Source organism: Aquarana catesbeiana, linkage group LG02 (assembly GCF_042186555.1).
Source record: "Aquarana catesbeiana isolate 2022-GZ linkage group LG02, ASM4218655v1, whole genome shotgun sequence".
Taxonomy (NCBI): domain Eukaryota; kingdom Metazoa; phylum Chordata; class Amphibia; order Anura; family Ranidae; genus Aquarana; species Aquarana catesbeiana.
Genome location: NC_133325.1, coordinates 131,146,440 through 131,166,638, shown reverse-complemented (window position 1 = coordinate 131,166,638; position 20,199 = coordinate 131,146,440). Strand labels below are relative to the sequence as shown.

At 42.4% G+C, this 20,199-nt stretch overlaps 1 protein-coding gene across 6 annotated transcripts in view; it reads left to right on the top strand.

Moving 5' to 3' along the window:
- Positions 1-20,199, top strand: part of PARP4 (poly(ADP-ribose) polymerase family member 4) — a 570,213-nt gene that overhangs the window by 241,320 nt on the left and 308,694 nt on the right. For all 6 annotated transcript variants that reach the window (XM_073613478.1, XM_073613479.1, XM_073613476.1 and 3 more), the window contains exon 27: positions 1,675-1,755. In XM_073613478.1, the coding sequence (XP_073469579.1) occupies positions 1,675-1,755 (81 nt within the window). The remainder of the gene's footprint in view (positions 1-1,674; positions 1,756-20,199) is intronic.

The following is a 20,199-nucleotide window of genomic DNA, read 5'->3' as shown; positions in this document are numbered from 1 at the left end:
TGTAATGTACAGTATGCAGAGTCCTGTGCTCAGGAGTATGAAGGGCACAAAGTGAATCAACTGTGGGTATAGGATTGTGTATACGGAGGTTTTCTATTTGTTTTTTTTTTCTCTATTGGTTGAACCAGATAGACTTTTGTCTTTTTTCATCCTAAGTATGTATGTACTATGTATCTGGGGAGTGGTAGCATTTCTCATTGTGGTTGGATTTATATAAAAGAATTGTAAGATGTCTCATTCCTGATGCTGCAATTCTGTTACATTTGAAGGAGTTTAATTTTATGGTGCTGCAACTGCTTTTTAAGGTTCTGGGTTATTTACCATACAGGAAAATGTAGTGCCCTCAGTGCAGGGATCAGAAGTATGTAACATACAGTCCAGTGCACAGAATGTCATGATCAAAACTATGTAACCCACAGAATGCAGGGTTGGGTTTGTTATGCATGGTCCAGTATACAGAGTGCAGTGGTCAGAAGAATTTAATACTCCAAGTGTAGGGGTAAGAATTATTTTAACACATGGAGGTCAGAAGAATGTAAAATACAGAGTGAAAGAGCCAGGAGTATGTAGTGCACAGTGTGTAGGAGAATGTAACGCACAGCTCAGTGTACAGAGTGCAGTGGTCAGGAGTATGTATACACAGAGTGCAGGAGATAGGCGTATGTAATACACAAGGTGCAGGTGTCAGGAGTATGTAATGTAAAGCGTGTGTAATACAGAGATCAGTGTAAAAAGTACAGACTTTTGTAATCCACAGAATTCAGGGCCCAGAAGTATATAATGTACAGGGGTCTGGATTATGTTTGTACAACCAAATATACTTTCTAGTAATGTGATCAATAAATAATTTGCGCAACAGGCCGTATGTATTCTTAATCATAACTGCATGCACCCTGAATCACTTAAAGTTGTCAGACTTTATATAAAGTGCTGTGTTGAAAACTACATTACGATCTATGCAAATGTCATATAAAGCATTGCAATAAAAATCGCCATGAAAAATCTGTACATATGTGAGTGTATAAAAATGACAACAATAATTTATCCAAAACTACTCATATGTCACCCAAAACAGAACACAAATGAATTGTTGAAAAAGTATAAATAGTCCCAAGTGAAGAAAAACCTAAATCCTAGTAGTACAAAATCATGCTTCTTCAATGAAAGTGTGCTTCAGTTGAAAAGACACAATCCTACACCTTCCCCTAGGGTAATCGCTCAACTCCAGAAGCTGACCCTCACCACAAAGATCAATTTAGCATGTTGGCAGGCACCGGGACTCGGAGAACATCTGCAATCTGTTCCAGGTTGTAAATTAAATCAATCAGAGGAACCACACAACCCAGCTTCACAAACACATTATTGGATGAAATTGACTACATAGGATATCCATCTCTAAAGCTCAAAAGAAAGAGGCAAACCATAGTGGTCATACACATACTTTCTAGTAAGTCAGTGCAGCATCCAGGCAACTAGCATTTTTTAAATGAGGTCTGCAAAGGCAGCACCGATGAAGTGGGCAGTATAAAAATATGTATATTTGTATACCATTATTTCTTTGTTATTTCACTGAACAGTAACTACCTAATAAATTGTTTTTCCCTTCTTTTTTTATATATTTAATGCTGGTATTTACATGGTTGACAATTAAAATTACGCTATGTTCAATTTTAGGCCACGCTGAAGGCTCTAATTAATGATAAAGAATTTGAGAACATCGTTTCAACCACTGAACTACAGAAGACCACTGGAACAGTATGTTACAGATAATCTCTATATGAAATTTTAAAGCTTCATACTGAAGAAGTTGTTACTTATTTTAATTGCAATTTTCTCTTTAACTATACTCTGTGGGAGCTGTGGTACCAAAAATGTCATAATACAAGTATTTGGCACTAGTAATTTTTTATCATGCACATTACACACAAAGTTATTTTATCATACCTGCATAGAAAAAGTATTTTACTAATTCGTAAAGAGGAGCTCTAGTAATTTTTGTGTTTTATTAAATGTCATCAGCTGCAAAAACTGTAGCTACTGACTTTATTAAACAGACACTCGCCTGTCCCAGAATTCAGCGATGTGCTCACCTGAGCCGATCCTGCTAGCATCAGCATGGCGGTTGGCGGGCCGTGTGGGAGAGCAGCCTGATGATCTGTTGTCCCAGCATATTTCTCTTGGAACCCTTATGCCTCGTACACACGTTCGATATGAGCTTGCTGTTGGAAATTTCGACCGCGTGTATGCTCCATCGGAAATTTGCTGTCGGAATTTCCGACAACAAATGTTTGAGAGCAGGTTCTCAAATTTTCCGACAACAAACTTTGTTGTTGGAAATTCCAAGCGTGTGTACACAAGTCCGAGGCACATGATTCCACGCATGCTCAGAATCAACTACGAGACGGAAGCACTCAGTCTGATAAAACTAGCGTTCGTAATGGAGATAGCACATTTGTCACGCTGCAAATTTTTTAATATTTCAATGCAGCGCATTTTCTTCTTCTTTATAATGCTAGAATAATGAAGTTGCTTTGCTGCTGATATTCACACACAGTTCTGACAAACTGGTTTCTTTATTATTTCTCGTGATCGCCTGAATAATTTTTTTTTATTTTTCGCCAGATCTCCAGAATAATGTTTATTTTATTTTTTTATAGTGATCTACTTTTTTTTTTTATCATGATCTCCTGAATTTTGTTGTTTTTTTTTTTTATAGTGATCTCAATAATATTTTGTCGTTTTGTGTGTCAGGTTACCACAACACCATTATTATCTTGTATTTTTTAACCTCAAAGAGGTTGGTTGGTGTTGGTGTCCCTTGTTAATTTGACATTGTATTTTTTAAATGTACCTGCCTACTCACAAACAAACTGTCCTTTTTGAAGTAAAACACATAGCCAGGGATTTGTAAAAAAAAAAAATATATATATTTTATTAGGGGTCATAACAAACTAAAGAGGAAGGCAACGCTGGATAAACTGTTGAGATTGGCAAAGCCTTTGTACCACCCCAGGGCAGACATAAATTATTTGACAGGCAAAATTGGTAGCCTGAGGAGTCCATTTAATAGGGAGCACAATCCAGACCAGGACTCCGAGAGATCGGGAGCAGCAGCAGATGACATATGTCCCAAGGCTGTGGTCTTACAACAGCCTGCGTCTTTTGCCAGACCAGACCAAACCCAGGCCATCACTCTCTTGACTTCCTTCCACACTTCCTTCCAGGCTGTGGCTATGGTGTTGGAGTTGGGGCAGGAAGTGGAGGAGGAGTATGGTCCAACTCACATACATGACTTTTGTTTGTGAGTTGGCCCCTCGCCCCCTTATTTAGAGCCTGAAAGATGACCTCCTCACAGATGAGGCGTTAGCCCTCCTCCATTTCTTGCATCTTACTGGCCGTCATACAGCCAAAGGCCTCTTGAACACTGGGGGTGTTTCTGAGGACCGCAGTAGCCTGCCGAATCAAAGCAAGCGCTGACTCCTCCACGTTCCTCCCCTTTCTGGCCCTTTTTGTTGGAAGGTGGAGAGGAGGAACCTGCGATTCGGTCAGGCTACTGGGCGCGGATACCTTCTGGCTGCAACTTTCCCCCGCCACCTCCTGACTGCCACTTTCCACGGCCTCCTCCTGGCTGAGGCTTTCCTGTGTATGAAAATGGGACATAGTTTTAGTTTTTGGCCATCAATCACACACAATTTTAAGGTCATGACTGTTGCAAATTGAATGTTAACAAATAGAAAAGACTATAATTCTGACCTCAGCATTTTTCATTCTTGTCCCAATCATTTTTGGCTACTATTGTCTATTGATACGTAAACCACTTTGTTAAATCAGAAAGTAGTGATCAATAGTAACATCTAGTTAACATCATTTAATTTTTGACAAGAAATATGTTGAACAATCCTATACCTGGCTCAAGCTGGGCTCCTCCACATCTTCCTGGGTGGAAGGCCTAGGTTGGACATCGGAAGCCTCAGCTGAGTTGGAAGGAAGAGTGAAAGGACCAGTGGAAGGAAGTGTTGAGAGTGATTGCCTGGGTTTACTCTGTTCTGACAAAAACCGCAGTCTGTCAAAGTACCAGAATGTCATCTGCTGCTGCTCCTGATCTCATGGAATCCTGGACCTTTTTGCGCTCCCTGTTATTCTTGCTCCTCAGGCCACCAATTTTGCACTTCAAATAGTTGATGTCTGCCGTGGGAATCATCGGCTTCACTAATTCCAACAGTTGATCCAGCGCTGCCTTCCTCTTTATTTTGTTATTATAAAATGGGTGTTTCACCTGCCACAGACAGGGCAGCTCCCTGTACTTGTCAATGAAGTTGGGGAGGAAGACGTGGTCATTAAACTTATCCATATTCTCTGCAAGACACAACACAAGACAAACCCTAATGTCAGGCCCAATATAGGCCTCAATCTATAAGCAGTATAGGCCACTAACCACTGCTGCCCCAAGTTACTATTGTACCTTCGTTGACACGATTGGTGCTTAAGCTTCTCTGTCCTCTGCTCACAGATTGTACGTACGACGCACGCGTGTTATGCTTTATATATACTGCGCATGCGTCAAAATCTGCTCCTGACCTTCTTTCTAGTATATTCCCCGTCCCTTCTCTTTCGGCGCAGTGGGAGAGCACATGGCAGAGAGAAAACAGGTGCATGATAATAGCAGCAATGAGGAGGACGACGAAAGCCCGGAGCCAGAAACATCCTGATCCAGGAGGAGGTGTAAGGCCTCAAATATGTTTTTTGTAGAGATGGTGGACATCTTGAAGAGGGCCGACCATGATGGGAAGTATGGACCGTACCCAAACCCAAATGTGAGAAAGGCCAAGATCATGACTAAAGTTGTGAGAAGTCTGCACAGGAATTTTGGGGTATGACGATCCAAGGAGCAATTGAGGAAACGCTGGTCAGACCTGAAATTGAGGGAGCACGATCAGTACAGAAGGATCAGGAAAGTGCTTCTAAAAAGCAAGTATTTGTCGTGTGTTCCTATTATTATTATTATTATTATTATTATTATTATTACTTGCATGCTGCTCCATGAGCTTTTCTTTACTGTTGTACAGTTTAAAATGACAAGTTTCAGGTTCGTGGGCACAGTAATCGTTCGTAGTAAACATCGTTTGTTCACCCACTAATACAATGTTTTTGGCAGATGCGGGTTAACTACATTTGTTCATGACTATTTGTATTCAAAGAAGTTTAGTACATTGTTGTATAGATGGGTTTGTAACTAGAATGAAATGCAAACTTGATTCAGTGTAAGGAGCACTAGTTTGGGACACCAGAACACCCTTTTTATGGTGTCCCACACAGGTGCTCCAGTGGATACTAGGGGTCTCTACATGTGTGATACTTTACCAAAAAAGGTAAGTATTCCAGCTTTAAGAAAGGGAAAAAATCATGTCTTCAGCTTGAAACTCTGCCAAAACAGACAGTTGTGCGACACTTCCAAGCAATGTTTCATATTCCTATTTCTTGCCTCAAATATCTGTGTGCTAAGTATACCTTTTTTTTTAATCACATAGAGGAGAAAAGACTCGGGACATCTGAGGACACTAAGAACACCACACCTCCTAAAGAAGAGGAAATCCCCACACACCCTGAAGAAGATGTGGAGGGAGGAGAGGTTCAGGAAGTGGTCGAAATAGTGACCACAACAGGTGAGTGTCTGAGACCACAGCTTCAGGTAATAGATGTATGCCTGCATATTTATAATACATGGTGTGTTTTTTTTTTATTTTTAGGTGATGTGGATGTTGTGGAAGAAGAAACTCATTTGACCAATGCAAGTGCACACATCCTCATTGGGGAGATAATGGTGTGCAATCGGGAATTAGAGAAGATAAAGGAAAACATCAATGGCGTTGAAAAAAAGACACAACAACATCATTAATGTTTTAGGCAGAATATAAAACACCCAAAAATGTTTACAGTTTGTCGTTATATTTTTGCATTTTATAAAATTTTTAAAGTAATTTCAAAGCCAAATTTTGAAGATGCACACAGTGTGTCAACGTGCTATCTGCCATCACGGGATATCAATGTACGCGTTTTGTGGGTGCAACCCCTTCCTCACAACTCAAGTAGGTGAGAGGAAGGGGTTGCACCCCCGAAACACATCCATTGATAGGAGCTAACACATGTTGACATGGGATCAGGAGGGAAATCCACATTTTGACTCCCAATTTGTGTGTATCTTCAAAATTTGGCTTTTACAGGGGTGACATCACCCCATCTGATGAAGGCAAGATCAACACAGTTTGGACATTCTAATGTCTGATATGGCCTTCACTTTATCAAAGTTGAACTTTGTAAGTTCCTGAGTTGTGTATGTTATGGTTTTAAACATGCCTGTTTAACCAAAAAAAGGATATTTCTACTGTCAAACATAAAAATGTTATTGTTGCAATATTTTATGTCATACGGTATTTGTGCGGTGGTGTTTTAAACGCAACTTTTTGAGAAAAAGGACACTTTCATGAATTTAAAAAAACGAAACAGTAAAGTTAGCCCAAATTTTTTGTATAATGTGAAAGATGTTACGCCAAGTAAATAGATACCATACATGTCACGCTTTAAAATTGCACGCACTCGTGGAATGGCGACAAACTATGATACCTAAAAATCTCCATTAAAGTAACGCTTTAAATTTTTTTTATGGTTATGAGGTTAGAGTTACAGAGGAGGTCTAGTGCTAGAATTATTGCTCTTGCTCTGACGATCACGGCGATACCTCGCATGTGTAATTTGAACATCGTTTACATATGAAGGCCCGACTTCCGTATGCATTTTCTTTGCTGCGCAAGCTCGTGGGGGGGGGGGGGGGGGGGCTTTAAAAAAAAAAATGTTTTTCTTATTTATTTTTTACTATTTAATTGTGTTTAAAAAAAATAAAAAATTGATCACTTTTATTGCTGTCACAAGGAATGTAAACATCCCCTGTGACAGTAATAGGTGGTGACAGGTACTCTTTATGGAGGGATCAGGGGTCTAAGAGACCTCCAATCCCTCCTTTGCACTTCAAAGTATTCAGATCGCCGAAATCGGCGATTCTGAATACTGTATATTTTTTTCGTGTTTTTCGTGTATATTTTTTTCGTGCTTTCGTGTTTACATTCAGGAGACTGGAACAAAGCCGTCCCCTCCCGCTCCTCCGGGATAACAAATCGAGTGGCTTTTAGCCGCATCGGTTGTTATCCATGGAAAGCCGATCGTCCGCTCTGAAAGACGGTACCAGGATGATGCCTGCAGCTGCGGGCATCATCCTGGTATAACCTCCGAAAGCCGAGGCCGCATATCTGCGTACGCCCGGCGGGAAGGGGTTAATGCATGGTGCTGAAAAGGATGATTATTTTTATCATTAATGCATTACATACATTAACAACAAAAACAATGTGTGTGTGTAGCAGACCCACAACATAATAGTTAGCTGAAGAAGAAATTGTCACCTCATGTACCAAATAAATTACGTTTGCACTATTGAAGAAAATGGCCAAAAATAAAAGTCCATTGGAGAACCTAGGAGACAGCTAAAAGAAACACAAGCAGTAAATCAAATGAAATATTAGTTCAGGTTATAATAAAAATTTATTTTAAAAATGTTTCACGCATTCTCTGCCAGATTAATGGCCCCCCTAACCGCAAAGTACTTGACATAACTTTGTCTAACTTAGCAGTCGGTTTGGGGGGGCAAGCCAGGACGGCCAGCTTCAAATGCCATCAGAGTTGTATTTGGAAATCTGGCCTCAGCCCCAACTGAGGCCACATAGTTTGTTGCATTTTTTCGGAGGTAATTGTGTAGAATGCAGCAGGCAATTACAATATGGTTCAGTTTATATTCTGCCATGTGGATTGGTGTCAGAAATAGGCGAAACCGGCTGGCCATTATTCCGAAAGCATTCTGGCTCTGGCCAGCCGGTAGTTAAAAACCCTTAGATGGTCTCCCAGCCCAAACGCTTCATCAGCGACAAACACAAAAGGAAGACCAGCCACATTGTCTTCCGCAGGTGGCAAGCCCAAGCTGCCATTCTGGAGCCGTCTGTAAAAACTCCGTCTGGGCCTCCCCATCCGACATCCGGCCATTCTTCCCCACGTCCACATACAAAAACTCGTATGTCGCCGACACCACCGCCAACATCACAATACTATTAACCCCCTTATAGTTGTAATAGTATGACCCAGAGTTGGGGGGTGGGACGATGTGGACGTGCTTCCCATCTATTGCCCCTCCGCAGTTAGAGAAGTCACACTGCTGAGCAAACTGGGATGCCGCACTCTGCCATTCCTGTGGGTTTGAAGGAAACTGTGGAGTCAAACAAGAAAAAAAAATAGTACTTTTGCACATAAACATTGCAAGCAGATTAGACACAAACGTTCTTGGCCAACATAAGAATAACATTTATTGAAATGAGTATTTAAAGACAAAAGTATAAGGTCCACTTATCAGATTCCTCACCCCCTCTCCCCCTCTGATGGTCCATTGTAAACATTTTAGGGGGGGGGTGTTTTAGACAGGTAACCCTCTCCAGTTCATTGAGAGCTGAATGCATAAATAATGTGTGTTACTTTGGCCAGCCCCTCCTTACTTACATTATTGGCAGCCCACTGGACAGGTAACAAGTGTCATAATCCAAAAATATGAATACACACTGTGCAAATTGAAGCACATTTTTTCACTCTGCAATTACCTATCAAGATAATAGGAGAGAAAAACTTGAAACCGTACCATTTGAAAGTATTCAGGCAGGCCCTTGCACTACATGCTTTGGTGAATTCATCCGTAAATATGAACACAAAAGAGGTAGGTATAGTGTGTATGGGTTTGGCAAAGTCAGCAGATAGAGTATTGGTATCGACTGACATAGCGGTTGGCCAAGGCAAAAAAAAGCCTCTTGAACTCTGCCTGAATTTAAGGACAAAAATAACATTTGGACAAATTTTAGGGGGTGTTTAGGGTAAAGCACTACAATGGAGCTGACAAAATACATTAAGTGACTAGGCTATGTGGATATGGGCCCATGAAAGCATGCTGGGGAGGATAGTGAAGGCAAATATGCATGAAGGACAAAAAAGGAACTTTAAAAGCTTCCAGCATGCATGAGGACAAAGAGGGCATTCACAGCATATTACAATCATGGTAATTATGGAATGAAATGAATACAATACATTAGCAAACATTAAATACATAGAATGTGATGTTAAAGGATACAACTTACCTTAATATAGTCCTTCTGCAGGACCTGAATGATGGCAGAACAGGTCTCTAGAATAATGATCCCCAGAGCCTGGGGGGAGATGCCTGTCGAGAACTTGATGTCCTGTAGACTTCTCCCCGCCGCCGCAAGTACCGCAAGGTGCCGACTATCCTTTGTTCGGGAGTGATGGCTTGCCGTATGTAGGTGTCTTGGTTCGTAATATAAACGGACAGCAAAGCCAACAAACGGTGAAAAACTGGGTCCGTCTTCCGGAGATAATTCCTGAAATCATCAGGATTATTCTCACGGATCTCCCGCAACAAAGGCATATGAGAGAATTGGTCACGCTGGAGTAACCAATTCTTCATCCATGAACTCCTCCTCACCCTGTTCATGGACTGGACTTGGGTCAAAGAAAGAACTCCAACACCAAGCCCCTGCACAGCACAAACGCTACGATAAGTACGTACCCGCAACATAGCTAGAAAACGGTCGGCTGGTCAGAACGAACTAACAGAACGCATTGAAAATCAGAAAGGCCTGAGAAGAACGAGCTGAAAATCAGAAACGAGCGGACAAGAACGCACTGAAAAACAGATACGAACTGACAAAACTCACTGAAGAACAGATACGAACCCACAAGCACAAACTGAAGAGCAGTAAAGAACTGAAAAGCACGAGGCTGAAAAGCGCAAATCATCTCTCACCAAACTTCTACTAACACGAGATAAACACGAGATTAGCAAAAGGAGTCCAAAGGGTGGCGCACTGGCTATTGAACTTCCTTTTTATAGTGCCGTCGTATGTGTTTTACGTCAGCGCGTTCTGGCTGATTAGAATTTCTGACAACATTTGTGTGACCGTGTGTATGCAAGACAAGTTTGAGCCATCATCCGTCAGAAAAAAATCCACGGTTTTGTTGTCGGAATGTCCGATTGTGCGTACGAGGCATTAGGATGTCCATTGACTTGGTTAGTTGCATGGTGACCACTTTTCCTTATTGGATTTAAAATCATATGCCCTGGCCACCTATATATATTTTTATATATATATTTTATTTTATTTTTTTTATTTTTTCCCTTGAGAACACCGTGGCGTTCTTAGCTCTATTTGGACTTTATTTACAGATCATACATATGTGCCTTGTTAGTCTAGTTCCTATTAGCCTATGCTACCCGCCCTGTGCTCTCCTGCTGTTGGGGGAGGTGTTTTGCCCTTGATGGCCTTGTGCCTGCCCCCCGAGGCTAATGTTCTGGGCTATACAGTCCACCGCTATGATTTACTTTTGCTCATGATATTGGGTCCTGAAGAAGCCATGCCATCATCCTCATATGATTGTATCTTTACACTTCCATATTCATTGGGCTAGCTTTCTGATATCAGACCCTAACCAATGTTTTGGCTACTAGGGTCTATTTGCTATTTTATGACTTCTTTGTATGTTTATTTCAGATTTATGTGATTTTAATATTTACAAATACATTTTCTACCACTTATAATTATCGTCATCTCCTTTCCTGTGCCAATAAGGCCTTATGCACACTGGACGTTATAATAACGTTATAAAAACGCGCAAGTAGCTTTGCAGTGAGTTTTTCAACCTTACTTGCAATAGCGTTTTTAGCGTTAGCGTTTTTAAGGTTATTTTTTTTCAATGGGATCAAAAATGTTGAAAAATGCTGGTGAGCCGCGTTTTTGAGCATTTATCAGCATTTTTTAGCGTTTTTTGACATTAGAGCATTTTCTTTATCGTACATCATGGGACACAGAGCAGCATAGTAATAACTATGTGGGTTATAGGCCACCTTCAGGTGATGGACACTGGCACACCCTAAACAGGAAGTTGCCTCCCCTATATAACCCCTCCCATACCGGGAGCACCTCAGTTTTTTCGCCAGTGTCTAAGGTGTTAGTCACGGTTAAAGATGTACTATGAAGAGCTCCACTGGAGTAATCCTTACTGGAGCAAGCTATGCAACCGGATCCATTCAAAGTGCCATTAAGGCCAAAGTGGATGGTACCCGGGCCTCGCAGCGGAAGAAGCAAGGTTTTGCCTGTAACGCTTCTCTTTGAGAGCTGGACCCTGGGATCCAGTGCTTTGGTAATGCAGCCAACTAAGCAGTCCTAGCCACCGGTAAGATGTTGGAGGGGGGATTTGGAGAGGCTTCCCCCACCTGGGCACTGTAGCCTAACAGGGATCCTAACAGGGACCGTTAACTGGTACTTGACGGTTCCTCCCCCCCCCATGCTGATCCGAGCGTGGGAATTCATTTTAAAAAAAGGGGGAGTCGGTGGGCGTGGCTTAGCGCGGCAGTGGCATGGCTCAGCATCAACGGTGCATAAATGCAAAGCTATAAAGCCCAAAGCCTCCATTGCCATGCTTGGACTATTGCTCAGCAGTGGATGCGTTTTTTTGTCAGTATCTCTGCTTTTGTTCTCAGGACTATGCCTACCAAAAGGGGGGTATAAACATCCCCAAAAAGGGACCAAAGGTATCACCTTCGGGCCCTAATTTTGCACTGCCATCCTCCCCTGAAAGACCAGAGGTGGCTGGTCAGGGTGAGCCATCGGGTCTGTTGAGTGTTGCAGCTGTTTCTAAAATTTCAGCCCCTGTCTATGTTACTGAGGACGTTTTATTCTCAGCCTTGGTGGGATTGGAGGAAAGGTTAGCTGCTTTAATTGCATCCTCCCAGAATGGGAGAAAGCGCGATAGGTCCCTTTCTCCCGCCCAGGGCCCTCAAGCAGGGGAACAGTGGGCGGAGGAGGATGAACCACCCTCCAAGAACCAACAAGAGGCTGATGATTCCTCTTCTAAGGAATTCAACTATAGAAGAACCCTTTTCAGTGTCACAGCCTGAAAAATTGCTGGTGCAATCTCTTATAGAAATGGTCCGTTCCACATTCAAGCTGCCCTAACTGAATCAGCTGCCCGTTTCTTCTTTGGGTACTCTGAAGCCTTCTCCGGCTCTATATGCCTTTCCTGTCCATCCATTACTGGAACAGCTTAGATATGCTGAGTGGTATCACCCAGATAAAAATTTCCTCCCTCCTAAAAAGTTCTCAGTACTTTACCCCATGGAGGAAAAATTCCCTAAAAGATGGAATATACCAGCAATTGACGCTGCTATATCCTGTGTGAATAAAAGTTTAACTTGTCCGGTAGATAACGCTCAAATGCTTAGGGATCCAACAGATAAATGGTTGGAATTCCTGTTAAAAACCTCCTTTGCTCTGGCAGGTACAGTGACTCAACCTGCAGTGGCAGCAATAAGCATATGTCAATACCTAAAGGACCAGTTGAGACAAGCGCTTAAGGTCATTCCTGCTCAGCAGGCCCGAGACTTAGCCGAACTGCCAAGGGCATTATGTTTTGCAATTGATGCTATTAAAGATTCTATCCATCAGGTGTCACGCCTTACGCTTGTGCTGGTGCATATGCGTAGGATCTTGTGGCTGAAAAATTGGTCAGCCGAAGCGCCATGCAAAAAACTTTTCGCTGGTTTCCCTTTTCACGGGGAACGCCTGTTTGGGGATGATTTGGACAAATACATCCAAAAGATTTCAAGTGTTCATGGGGCCCCAGGAAGACGTAAAGTATTACGAAACATGTAGGGCTGTGCCATGTGCTGACACCATCACGCCACATGCGACTCCGGAACACGGGTGTTTGCTTGTTTTTAGCTTGCCGGCTGTTTTACTTGTATTTGTATTTTTTACATTGCGGTTGTTACTGCTCATTATATAAGCATTAAAGGCTCTCCCTCTTTTAAATGTTACTTCATGATTGGAGTCCCTTTGTCTCTCTACACTCCTGGCCTTGAGTCCGAGTGTATCTTTTAGATCAAGGTATCTGTCGGGTTTTTTTTACTGCACCCTGCTGAAGTGATCCCCACTCATTACTGGAAGACGCTGGAGGGTATTGGAGGTACTGGAGATTCATCAGTCCTTGCAGAGGGCTCAATCTGCCTGCACTTAAGACTCTGCTCTTGAGGGGTCCACCTGTTCTGGTAAAGGTTCTCATTTACGGAGCTCCTTCTCTTCAGACTGAGATCCTTCTCTCCTTCCCCCATCCAATCCTTTTAGTGAAGGTTGATGGACATTGGAATTCATAACCTAATTGGACTTAGCTGTTCATCTTCATTCATCTCTCCATATATTCATTTTACTTTTTGTACTTTTTGTATTCAATATTAATCTGTGTTTTACCTATTTGTGCATATGGACATTTTTCTGAATGATCACCATTGTAGCATTTGTTATTTGCACTTTGTGTCACTTTAATTGTGATTGTTCATTTCTAGCGCAACTTATTTTATTACTAAATATATACAAGTAAAGGGAAATACCAAGATCATAAACAGAGCCAGGCCAGGGTCGTCAACGGGAGGTCAGCAGCTGGGGAAGGGAAACAAACAGGACAAGGAGAGGATGGATGGATCTAGAGTTGCCACCTCATCCCTTTAAACCCGAACACCTTTGAATTACACAGGATCTGAGGCTAATTAAATGCAGATAAGGCACCAAGTGAGTTTAATTACCACCTTCATCAGCCACAGAACCTGTGTAATTAATATGTGTTCGGGTTTAAAGGGATGAGGTGGCAACCATAGATGGATCACAGGAGGGACGGGTACAAGGCTCAGGGTTCAGGTAAACAGAAAGGAACAGGATCAGGTACAAATACAGAGCTCTCAGGTTCAGGATCAGGGCACAAGTAAAGATACCAAGGCAAGGTATGAGTGTGTCTGCCGGGTATTTATACACATCTCAATCAGACTCAGGTGATGCCTGATTGCAGGAGATGATGTCGGCCCCACACCGCCAGGAACCACCCGCTGTTGGACGTCAGTACTGCGGCCCAAAAATCACAATACTACAAACAGGGGAAAGCTCCCCTGGCAGTTCCAGACTGCCAGGAGACACCTGCTGGTGGACCACAGTACTGCACGCCAAATATCAGGCAGTGTCATCAGCGGATGGAACCTTCCCTGACAGGTCTCTTCACCCTGACATCTTCCTGGCCATATGCCAAAGATGGGGGATCCTGGACGTAGATCTATTGGCATCCAGATTCAGCAAGAAAGTGGACAACTTTGTGTCAAGGACAAAGCTCACAGCTTCGTTCCAGCCCGCCCCCAGCCGCCGAAGATTCCCGATTGGACACCGGGCCTCCCGATCGCACGGGAGGCCCGGTAACAGCGGCGGGAGGCGGCGGGAGGGGGGGGTCCCTCCCGCTCCTCCGGTATAACAACCGAGCGGCTTTTAGCCGCATTGGTTGTTATAGTCGGGTAGCCGATCGCCCGCTGAAAACAACGGTACCGGGATGATGCCTGCAGCTGCGGGCATCATCCCGGTATAACCCCGGAAAGCCGAGTACGCATATGTGCGTACGGTCGGCGGGAAGGGGGTATAAGACTTTCCGCAACGTTAATCAGAGTGGGAATTATAGATGCTTTGTATTGTTTAACCGGACCATCCTCCCCGTGGAACAAACATGTCCAGGGGTATTCCGGTATTACTTTATTGGTGATTTCCTTTGTTAATTGTAGAACCTCTTTCCAGTATTTTTTTATTATAGGGCAATCCCACCACAAGTGGGCCATTGTTCCTGCTGTCTTACACCCTCTCCAGCACTCTGCGGATTTTCCCGGTTGGTATTTGCTTTTTTTGTCTGGGGACACATACCACCTTACTAAACACTTATAATTCATCTCAGCCGTCTTTGTATCTACAGCAGAACTATGTGTTAATTTCAACATCTTTTCAATAGTGTATTTATTTCTTCATGACCCCAGTTCATTTTCCCATTTTTTTGATATATGGCGGAACCTCCAGATCCTCCCCAGCTAGTAATATTTTATATATCCGTGATATATTATTTCTTGATTTTTCCCTCATGCACAGCCGCTCCAGCGGCCTAAGATCTTCCCCAGATCTTATTGTCCCTCCCTTCTTTCCCTGGGATAAAACCGACCTGGTCCGGGTGCACCAGGTCGGTCATCCACTCCTTCAACCTAGTCGCTGATACTTTAGCATAAAGTTTGATATCTGCATTCAATAAGGCTATTAGCCTATAATTTGAACAAAGCGTACTATCCCTCCCCTCCTTTAAAATAACCGTTACTGACGCAGACAAGGCCTCCCTTCCCATTTCATATTTTACACTCAACCCATTCATATACTGACACAGCTTCGGGACAAGAATTTCTTTATATTTTTTTAAATAATAGGTCGTATACCCATCTGGTCCTGGGCTTTTACCCGGCGCTGAATCTTTCAATGCTTTATGGATTTCCTCCTCTGCTATGGGTCTATCTAATATGGACCCGTCACTTACTGAGAGGTGAGGCAGTCTGGCGTTTTTTAGGAATTCTTTGATCTTCTCCGTTTTCTCTATTTCCTGTTGTCCCTTCTGGTCCACAGAATAGAGAGCACCATAATAGCTCCTAAACACTTTCGCTATCTCATTAGTTGTATATACTATTTCCCCGTTCTTGTTTTGAATTTTTTCTATATAATTGATTTCTCTTTTCTTTTTCAACATTCTCGCTAAGTGTTTGCTCGCTTTATTTCCCCATTGATGTCTTTCTTTAGCTATTCTGTTAAATGTCCTTTTTGACTCCTGCTCCATAAAATCCTTAAGTTCGTCTCTCTTGTTGACTAATTGGTGAAATATCTCCTGATGTTGACCTTTGTGTTGCTTGTGGCCTTGTTCTAGTCTGTGTATCTCTTCTATTAGAGTATTCCTTTTTTTTTCCCCGCGCCAATGGCGATAAGGACACCCCTAATATAGGCTTTATGTGCCTCCCACAAGATAGCACCTGAAACTTCCCCTGTATCATTAACTAGGAAATATTGTACTATTTCTTTACTAACTGCTTCAGCTACTTTATCATCCTGTAGCAGGGCTTCATTCAGTCGCCATGCATACCGCTGTCTTTGAGTTCCTGGAATCCTCATCTTCATTGACACAGGGGAATGGTCGGAAAGCGTAGATCTTTCTATGTTTGTTTCCATTACCTGCTCCAGTAGCCTATGATCCACCATTATGTAATCCAACCTCGAGTAGGTCCCATGTACAGGGGAGAAAAACGTGTAATTACGTATCTTCGGGTGTTGCGCCCTCCACACATCCATCATTTGACATTTTCTGTTTAATCATTTTTAACAGGACCTTGTTTGTCCCCTGTACACAGGACGTACTATCCAAGATCGGGTCCATACAGAAATTCAAGTCTCCAGTCAGTATCACATCCCCCGTCTTAAAGTCCATTAACTTTCCCATGGCCTGATTCAGGTATTTTATGGGGTTCTTATTAGGGCATTATAGATTTGCCATTGTAAATGTCCTTTCCCCTAATCTACCCTTTAAAAAGAGGTATCGGCCTTCTGGATCTGTCATTCTGTCTTCCAGTATGAATCTTGTCATTTTCGCGAACCCAATAGCCACCCCCTTGGCCCTCTTAGTTAGTGAGTCCCCATAGTGCCAAGTCGGAAACTCTTTGGGATATAATTTAATATTTGTGTCCTGAGAAAGGTGGGTCTCCTGTAGAAACACCATTTCAGCTCTGTACTGCTTCAGTTCTTTTAAAATTTTATGTCTCTTGGCTGGGGAATTCAGCCCTCTAACATTATATGTCAGGAATTTTATTTCTGTCATGTATGTGTTTTTTTTTTTCCTTTCCCTTCCCCCTTTATGTTTGCCTCTGTCCTTCTAAATTTGGATTGCTTAGGGGGGTCTCCATGTCACCGATAAAGTGCGGTCCAATGGGGCCAAGATCTTTCATGGGTGTTGCCTTGCCTCTTGACGATTGGTGGCTGACAGACCTTAATATGAGGTTTCTGTCCCCCACCAATCATTCAGGATTTCCCCCACCCGATAAGTCTCTCACTTACATTCGGGGTCCCAGAACTCTGACTTGTCTGAGGATATTGGACCCTTTGATGTAGGTTTGGTCTACTATGGTGAGTTACTGTTCGTCCCTGCAAAGTACGTCTCCCCCCTACCCACTCCCCCCCACTGCCCACATTCCCTCCCCTCCACCCCCAAACACGGCATTTCCCCCCCCGCCACATATTGACCCCAGAACCAAAGGTAGGACTACACTCCGTTCCCACATGAGGCTCTCTAGTCTTGAGGTGTGGCTCCAACCATGCTCCTCCCCACCATGCCAGTTAATGTCCCTTTCAAACCCTCCACATATAGCCCCCCGTCCATCCCCCTCACCCCCCCAGCACAGACCTCCGTCTTCCAACCTCTATTTCATAGTCCACTTCACCATCAACACCAATTTACATCTTGTTTATTATAGATTCCATTCTAGTCTATTTGTAATTTCTTCCTCTTCCCATCCTGGGATAAGTGGAACCCGTAGGTCAAGTTGGTTACAGAATTCTCAAAGTTCTTCCAGAAACTTTAATCTCCTTGATCTTCCATCTTTTTGGCCTATTAAACATGCTGAAAAACCCCAATTATATTTGATATTCTCTCCATGAATTTGCTCCAATAGGGGTTTTAAAAGGTGTCTCCTAGCTAGTTTTTCCGGGGCCAGGTCTGAGAAAATTTGGAGCTCAGTCCCTGCGTATTTTATGGGTGGTTTTCCCCGCATTTACCCCCATATTGCCACTTTGTCCTCATATAACTGGAATCTGACGATGATGTCTCTTGACCGTGTGTTTCTACAGGGAGTAACGCAGCTTAATCCACCAGTTAGGTTACCCTTGAATCCTTGGGACTTGAATTTAATTTTGTCGGTATTACAAAAGCAGCCTTTTGAGCCCATACAACATACTCCCTTGATCCTTTTGACAAGGAAGCTAGTTTTTCTGGTTCCCATATCTTCTGCAAGAAGGGTATCAGAGTTGGCTGCTCTTGTAAAGAGCCATATTTAATTATTCACAAGGACAAGGTGGTGTTGCGTCCTTATCCTAGTTTTCTGCCAAAAGTGGTGTCAGGTTTTCATCTGAACCAAGATATTGTTCTACCTTCTTTTTTCCAGAACCCTGTTCTACAGAAGAAAAGTCACTACATTCTCTTGATGTAGTGAGAGCAGTCAAGGTCTACTTGAAAGCGACTGCTCAGATCCGCAAAAAGGAAATTTTGTTTGTGTTATCTGAAGGTCCTAGAAAGGGACAGGAAGCGTTGAAATCTACTATCTCTAAGTGGATTCAGTAAGTGATTATTCAGGCTTATGGTTTGAAGAAGAGAATTCCACCTTTTCAAATCAAAGCGCACTCCACCAGGGCTGTTAGTGCTTCGTGGGCTGTGCATCACCAAGCCTCCATGGCTCAAATCTGCAAGGCCGCAACTTGGTCTTCAGTCCATACATTCACTAGATTCTAATCAGGTGGATGTAAAAGGGCATGAGGATACCGCCTTTGGGCGCAGTGTGCTGCAGGCAGCAGTATAGGTCCTCAAGTCTGATGGCGCCCTGCTTTGTTTGTGTCTCCCTCCCCTCAGATAGCATTGCTCTGGGACATCCCACGTAGTTATTACTATGCTGCTCTGTGTCCCATGATGTACGATAAAGAAAATAGGATTTTTATAACAGCTTACCTGTAAAATCCTTTTCTTGCAGTACATCACGGGACACAGAGGTCCCTCCACTCTTTTGGATACACATATATTAGTTTGCTACAAATACAGAGGTGCTCCCGGTATGGGAGGGGTTATATAGAGGCGGCAACTTCCTCTTTAGGGTGTGCCAGTGTCCATCACCTGAAGTAGGCCTATAACCCACATAGTTATTACTATGCTGCTCTGTGTCCCGTGATGTACTCCAAGAAAAGAATTTTACAGGTAAGCTGTTATAAAAATCCTATTTTTTCAGCTGAAAAACTTCTCTCAGAACCCACTAGTTTTGGGGTTTTCTTTACAGCCAAAAAAACGCCCCAGCCAAAAACAGTTGATAACAGCTTATGTGTGCATGGACACATAGGATAACATGCTGGAGAGTTTTTTTGTCTGTAGAAAAAAAAATCTGAAGCCAAAAACAGCAGCTGTAAAGAACGCCCAGTGTGCATGAGGCCGAAAGCCCGGCTTCATATTTTTTGTGGGATCAGGGTTTTTCCACCCACAATAAATGTTGCTGTTTTTAAAGTATCTTCTCATCTGCGCTATCTTATATATGGACATACTGTGGTAGATTTTATTGTTCTTTTGTGTTATTGGCTGTCGATTGCTTTAGACCTACCCACTGAATATCTTGCAACTTGTTCTGACATTAAACAAAATGTTGTGCTACATTTCCTTGTCAAAAGAAGTTTATTGAGTATACAATATTATAAAGATACATAAAGTAAGTTTACAAGGATCTATAAAGTAAGCTCATTGTTTTACAGTAGGGTTTATATAGGTAAATATCATGAAATTTCAAATATTAAACATTGGGTTCACGTAAACCTAAATTAAAGATATATATAATTTCCTTAGTTACTTTTGTAGGTATTTAAATGATTTATACCTACTATACATATTGTTTACAGGTAGAGTGTATATAGGTCAAATAAATTCTGATAATGAGCTTTAATCGTAAGGTGGAGAAAAGGAAAGAGAAAGAAGAAAAAGGGTAGAAAGGCAGAGGTATGGTCCACAAGGTTGTCTCGCTCGTCAGTTTATTATTCTTTTTAGTTCTCTTTGAAGCCTTAGAATGGGTGTCTCTAAGTCATTTAATCTGCTACCATGGCAACAGGACAGAGTCATTGAAGTTTGACAGGAACTGTTGTTTTATCCAAGGATACCAAAGTTTTTCAAATTTTGGAATTTGATTTTGATCGATGGCTACCATCTTAGCATGGGACATTGTATTATTCATTCTGTGAATTGTTTCTGCTAGTACCAATGTAGGAGATTTCCATGCCTTGGCCACTGTTTGTTTTGCAGCCGTTGTTAGTTGGATCATAAGTTTGAATTGAGAGAGTGTTAACCATTCCGGTTTTAGATTAAGTAAAGTTATATAAGGATCTGGTTGTATTATTTTTTAAAATATTTTAGATGCAATCA